This window comes from Neltuma alba, unplaced genomic scaffold, assembly GCF_004799145.2.
Source record: "Neltuma alba isolate B1F8T4 unplaced genomic scaffold, ASM479914v2 tig00005487_pilon, whole genome shotgun sequence".
Lineage (NCBI taxonomy): Eukaryota > Viridiplantae > Streptophyta > Magnoliopsida > Fabales > Fabaceae > Neltuma > Neltuma alba.
This window is the reverse complement of record NW_021634128.1, coordinates 23,136-29,799: the sequence shown is the minus strand read 5'-3', so window position 1 is coordinate 29,799 and position 6,664 is coordinate 23,136. Positions and strand designations below refer to the sequence as shown.

At 41.7% G+C, this 6,664-nt stretch overlaps 2 protein-coding genes across 2 annotated transcripts; both read left to right on the top strand.

Annotated features, from left to right (window-relative positions):
* Nucleotides 1–1,830, top strand: LOC114747827 (pectinesterase-like). The gene is made up of 2 exons (XM_028936174.1): nucleotides 1–1,003; nucleotides 1,112–1,830. Exons 1-2 carry the CDS (start codon nucleotides 1–3, stop codon nucleotides 1,828–1,830), a joined length of 1,722 nt encoding a protein of 573 aa, XP_028792007.1.
* A 3,018-nt stretch (nucleotides 1,831–4,848) lies between these two features.
* On the top strand, nucleotides 4,849–6,664 carry LOC114747826 (pectinesterase-like). The gene is made up of 2 exons (XM_028936173.1): nucleotides 4,849–5,845; nucleotides 5,946–6,664. The coding sequence occupies exons 1-2, from the start codon at nucleotides 4,849–4,851 to the stop codon at nucleotides 6,662–6,664; spliced, it is 1,716 nt and encodes a 571-aa protein (XP_028792006.1).

The window sequence follows — 6,664 nt, the reverse complement described above, 5'->3', positions numbered from 1 at the left end:
ATGAGCGGGAAAATAATTGTGTCTGCGGTTTCCCTCATCCTTGTGGTTGGGGTGGTGATCGGCGCCGTCGTGGTGGTTCACAACAAGAACACAGACCCTCAGGTCACGGAACGCCAGCATGCGGTGAAAGCAATGTGCCAGAACACGGAGGACCAAAAGCTTTGCCACGACACTCTGGGCAGCGTGCGGAACAGCTCAGACCCAAAAGCATTCATAGCCGCCGCCTTGGAAGCCACCACCAACAACGTCATCAAGGCTTTGAACATGAGCGATAAGCTCAGCGTTGAACAAGGCAACAGCTCCCAAGGCATCGTCAAGATGGCCCTCGATGACTGCAAGGACTTGCTCCAATTCGCCATGGATAGCCTCCAGGCTTCCACTGACTTCCTGGGCAGCAACAGCGTCCAATCCTTGAGCGATCGATCCCCTGACTTCAAGAATTGGCTCGCTTCTGTCGTCTCCTACCAACAGGCCTGCATGGATGGCTACGACGAAAACGTCGACGGTGCCCAACAGATCAAGTCTCAGCTTCAGGAGAATGGTTTGGACAACGTGGGGAAGCTCACCGGCATAGCCCTTGATATTATGGCTGATTTAGAAAGCATCCTGAACCAGTTTGGTTTGAAGGTGCAAGTGAACCCTGCTTCTCGTCGTCTTCTTGAGGTGGACAGCGAAGGGTATCCGACCTGGTTCTCAGCCGCTGACCGCAAGCTGTTGGCCAACGTAGCGAGGGGAAGGGGACATCATATCAAGCCCAACGTTGTGGTGGCCCAGGATGGCAGTGGCCAGTTCAAGACCATCATGGCCGCTGTTAACTCTTATCCTAAGGGTTTCAAAGGAAGATATATCATCCAAGTCAAGGCTGGTACTTACCGTGAGTATGTCGTCATTCCTAAGACGGCCGTCAATATCCTTATGTACGGTGAGGGCACTGATAAAACCATCGTCACCGGTAACAGAAACAATGTCGATGGTTACACCACATCGAACTCAGCTACTTTCGGTAACTTGCCAATCTATTCCTTTCTGATGCATATTTACCCAAAACATACATACATTGCTATATACGTGATGATGATAGTTGTAATTGAATGATTGTGCCTGCACGCAGTAAATACCGCAAACGGGTTCATCGGCAAGTACATGACATTTATGAACACCGCGGGTCCCGAAAAGCACCAAGCAGTGGCATTCAGGAACCAGGGAGATATGTCGGCTATGTTCGATTGTTCTTTCGTGGGTTTCCAGGACACGTTGTACGCTCAAAGCAATCGTCAATTCTACAGGAACTGCGACATCTCCGGTACCGTTGACTTCATTTTTGGAATGTCCACCACGTTGATCCAGAGCTCCCGAATCATCGTAAGGAAGCCAATGGACAACCAATTCAACACAGTGACGGCAGATGGCACGTCCGAGAAGAACGCACCCACAGGAACAGTCATCCAGAACTGCGACATTGCTCCAGAGAGCGCTCTGTTCCCGGTGAGGTTCAAGATTAGATCCTACCTGGGAAGGCCGTGGAAGCAATATGCTAGAACTGTGGTGATGGAATCCAGAATAGCTGACTTCATTCAAGCCGATGGGTGGACCCCATGGTCAGGAAGCATTTACCTCAACACATTATACTACGCAGAGTATAACAACGAAGGACCTGGCGCTAATGTTGCCAAGAGGGTTAAGTGGCCAGGTTACAAGGGCCTCATCAGTAAGGCTGAAGCTACCCAGTTCACCGCCGGCCAGTTCCTGAGAGGTGGTCCCACTTCCCGAGCTGAGGACTGGATGAAGCCCCTTCATGTTCCTTTTGACATTGGCTTCACCAAGCCTTGATCGTTTCAGATGTCTTCACTAGTCGTCGTCCCTTCGAGGGATATATTTGTGTGTGATATAGTGTAAATCTACACGCTCAAAGTTCTTTTTCATCATTCTTTTATGATATATACATTCTTTCATCAACTTATATAGGCTTGCATGTTACTCGCACACGTGTCCATAGTTTACTTCCGTGTTTGCCCTTGAAAAAAATGTTGCCGGCTCCTTCTTTTTTTTTTTTTGAATGAAATAATTTGGGCTTCTTTGATTTCTCATGATCAAACAGATGCTTAATCACAACTTTGATTATTAATAAATCATTGAAAGTGATTATTTTTTAAAAATTTTCAGGCCAAAACATTTTATCCAATTTTAATAAATCTATTATTATATACAAAAATTAGTCACTCGACACAAGTATTTTAAATATTTATTTCATATTTAATAATAATTACATCATATTATAGCTAAAGAAAACGTTCTTCCCGAGTACGCACAACACAATTTCCCAATATTTTAATAACTGAGTTTCCAAAGCCAAAACCAAATCATTAATTATATAAATTCAGTTTTATGAGATCTACTAATATATAAATTAGAAACAAGAAGAGGAAAAGTGATAAATTCAGTTTTATGATATCTACAACTATATAAATGGAATGCCTTTTTCTTTATTTATTTCCTTTTACTTTAGGTGAATTACTACTAAAAATAAAAATCCGGATACTTAGAATCACTTGGTTAGGAGAAGAGCATATCTCACACGCAACTGACCAAATAAAAAGAAATATTGCACTCATCACCGGATCATGATCAACGGGTTGTCACACAGAGAACCTAGAAGCATGAAATTATGGACATGTATTTAGGCGTTTAAGAGTATTGATATTGACAGAGATGTGCCATTGACACAATTAGACATGTTTTTCCGTGTTTATATATAATACTCCTCCGGTCCTAATTATAAGATCAAATTGACTTATTTGAGGAGATTAAGGAAGTAAGTTAAGTTGGTTATTTATAATAAATAAGTGTTGTCATTCCTAAAATATCCTTGCTAATTAAGTATATTGGCTAAAACTATCATTATTAGAAGGATTATCTTGGAAAAAAATGCATAAATATAAGAGAGAAAATGGATTGGGTCTTATAATTAGGACCAAATAAAAAGTCAAATTGGGTCTTATAATAAGAACCAGAGGAGTACTACATTTGACATTTGATATAAGAACTTGTTTGACTTTCAATTTTAGTCTTAAATATAAGACACCAATCTATTTTGTTTTCATACTTATCCATTTTTTAATGTAATTAGTGTAGTAGTTACAAATATTATATATGTCGTCAAATGACACTTGATTTGTAAGGATATTTTAAAAAAGACAACAAATATTTATTACAAATAACTAATTTAACTAATTTTTTTAGTCTACTCAAATTAATTACTTAACTCTTATATTAAGGATTGAAGGTAGTATATGACATGAAATTTAGGTTATTGTTCATGAAAGCATATTTAATATAGATTTTAATGCGTATGTATGTATCAATATATCTACTAACCCAATACTTCATTATATCTGAAGTCGGTACATATAATACGCGTTTCTGCTGTATTGTGTTCGCGTTGAACGAAACTTTGATAAAATGATTTAGAAGCCAGGTGAGTAAAATTGGTAAGAAAAAGACAGAAGGGAAGACCTGTGCAGTTAATTCTGTTGCTGCTTGATAGTGTTAATAGAAACAGTTTGTCGATGATGAGATGACCCAATGACTTATACGCAGCCGGGGGAAAAAAATATCATCACCTGCAATAAAAGACGCCCATATTTACATGAAAAATCTTTCAACATGAAAGTAAAAATAACAGGTCATTCAAACTAATGAAATTGAATCTAATGTAATTAAAATAAAAGAGTCTCATTCAAATGTATATATAAGTGCTAACAACCGATTAAAAAACCAAATCAACAAGTATGTAGTAGAAAATAAATGAGACAAAAAACACCAAAAGCAAAGTTATATGGTGAAATAGATAACTTTCGCATTTGAACCAGCTGACAAAATACTCGACCAGATCCAACTATTGACAAATTCACAAATTGTATATTTACTAAGACTATTATGTGTGCGCGTGTGTGTATGTGTATATATATGACTTTCATCTCTTCTTCTCTCAAATGGCTGCGATCTTTTAACTTGAATAAAACCTCGTCCACTTGTCCTAATCTGACTGCTCGCTCAAATTCAGATACTTTAATTTTGATTGGAAACAGGCATGTTAATTATTCAAGTGTTTTTTTTTAAAAAAATAAAATAGGGTTATAACCTAAACAAGCGGTGGAACAAACCATTGATATTTCATAGTCAACACGGGTTATTTCAAAAGGTATATTAAAAGAAAATCGATGAAATGTTTGGAAAATCGAAGGTTGGTTAAATATTCCCCTTCCAAATCAAAGCTTGCGCAACGGTCACTCTTTTTAAAAGAAAATTGAACATGTTTTTTATACACCTTCTCGTCGTAGAATGAACATAATAACCCTGCCATTTTAATATATTCAAGTAATATTTAATTTTTAAACAAGGTCAATTTAGTGGTAATAGAAAATTATATGAATGGAATCAGTTGATGTCAGACAGCTGAAATATCAGAATTAAAAGCAAAGTAGTTGGAGGATGGATATCATACATCACAGATATGGCATGGAGAGATGAAACGCTTGGTTGTACGTGGGAGGCGGCCATGAAGTTAAATAAAAGCCACACAAGTTATGATGGTCAAGGAGATGAAAATGGAGGTCTAATCCACCGCTAAAATGGTCAAAATATACCCGTCATTCCCAAATAACAGCTTCTCTTTCTTATTATAGAACCTAAACGTGCATATAAAATCCCCAAGGACACGCATTCAGAAAGCATCCTCTCTCAATCCCATCTGCCTCCCCTGAGGAAACAAAGGGATTCTGAAAGGGGGGGATCGAATAAACCATCTTTGAGGGTCTTGAGTAGTAGTAGTAATAATAATAATAAAAGATGAGCGGAAAAGTACTCGTCTCCGCAGTTTCCCTGATCCTCGTGGTGGGGGTTGCCATCGGCACCGTGGTGGTGGTTCACAAGCAGAATGGTGACTCTGGTCAGATCTCTTCCCATCAGAATGCGGTGGCGCAAATGTGCCAGAACACCGACGACCCGAAGTTTTGCCAACAAGTTCTCGGCCATGTGAACGACACCTCTGACCCAAAGGCGTTCCTAACGGCGGTAGTGGAAGCAACCACCAACAGCGTCATCAAGGCCTTCAATATGAGCGACAGGCTCAGTGTGGATCATGGCAATGGCGAGAAAGGCCTTAAGATGGCCCTTGATGACTGCAAGGACTTGCTCCAGTTCGCCATGGACAGTCTTCAATCGTCTACCGACTTGTTGCGTAACGATATCAAAACTGTGACCGACCAAACCCCTGACTTCAGGAACTGGCTTTCCGCCGTCATCTCCTACCAGCAGGCCTGCATGGATGGCTTTGACGATAACAACGACGGCGAGAAGCAGGTCAAGTCACAGTTGCAAGAGCAGGCATTAGACGGCGTGGGGAAGATCACTGGTATAGCCCTTGACATTGTCGCTGATCTGGCCAAGATCCTCGACAAGTTTGGGTTGAAGTTGGACTTGAAACCTGCATCCCGCCGCCTTATGGAAGTGGACAGCGAAGGTTATCCTACCTGGTTCTCTGCTTCCGACCGTAAGCTCCTGCAGAAGATGCACAGGGGACACCATGTGAAACCCAATGTCGTGGTGGCTAAGGATGGCAGTGGAAACTTCAAGACCATTGCAGAGGCCATTGCCTCCTATCCCAAAAACGGTGCAAACGGCAGATACGTGATCTTCGTCAAGGCAGGCGTATACCAGGAGTACATCATCGTTCCCAAAAATGCAGTGAATATCCTTATGTATGGTGAGGGCGCAGGTAAAACTGTCATCACCGGAAACAAAAACTTTGTTGATGGGGTCAAGACAATGCAAACAGCTACCTTTGGTGAGTCAGCCAACCATTATTCGCATTTTAATTTTGATGTGTTCCCTTTTTACTTCATTTAATTTTCCCAAAATGATATATTCATGATGATCATGCGCAGCCAACACTGCAAATGGGTTCATCGCCAAGTACATGTCATTTGTGAACAGCGCCGGACCTGAGAAGCACCAAGCAGTGGCACTGAGGAACCAAGGAGACATGTCGGCTTTCTTCGATTGCGCCATCGTGGGAAACCAAGACACCCTGTACGCTCAAACCAATCGTCAATTCTACAAGAACTGCGACATATCTGGTACTATTGACTTCATCTTTGGGGTGTCACCAACACTGATCCAGAGCTCTAGAATCATTCTAAGGAAGCCATTGGACAACCAATTCAACACAGTGACGGCGGACGGCACAGCCCAAAAGAACATGCCCACCGGAATTGTGATCCAAAACTGCGATATCGTGCCGGAGCCAGCTCTGTTCCCCCTCAGGTTCCAATTGAAGTCATACTTGGGAAGGCCATGGAAGGCTTACTCCAAGACAGTGGTGATGGAATCCAGAATCGGTGATGTTATTCATCCCGATGGATGGATTCCTTGGGAGGGAAGCATGTACCTCGACACCTTGTACTATGCTGAGTACAACAACGAAGGACCCGGTGCTAATGTTCAGGGAAGGGTCAAGTGGCCAGGTTACAAGGGCCTGATCAGCAAGAACGAAGCTCTCCAATTCACAGCAGGCCAATTCCTGCAAGGTGGACCCACCTCCAACACTGCGGTTTGGCTCAAGGCTCTTCACGTTCCTTATGACATTGGCCTCACCAAGCCTTGA

Excerpts from the sequence above, each read along its gene's own strand:
- LOC114747827 (XM_028936174.1), top strand. The coding sequence starts at position 1 with ATGAGCGGGAAAATAATTGTGTCTGCGGTTTCCCTCATCCTTGTGGTT. Across the intron at positions 1,004-1,111 it reads ATCGAACTCAGCTACTTTCG|TAAATACCGCAAACGGGTTC; the intron begins GTAACTTGCCAA and ends GCCTGCACGCAG.
- LOC114747826 (XM_028936173.1), top strand. The coding sequence starts at position 4,849 with ATGAGCGGAAAAGTACTCGTCTCCGCAGTTTCCCTGATCCTCGTGGTG. Across the intron at positions 5,846-5,945 it reads AATGCAAACAGCTACCTTTG|CCAACACTGCAAATGGGTTC; the intron begins GTGAGTCAGCCA and ends GATCATGCGCAG.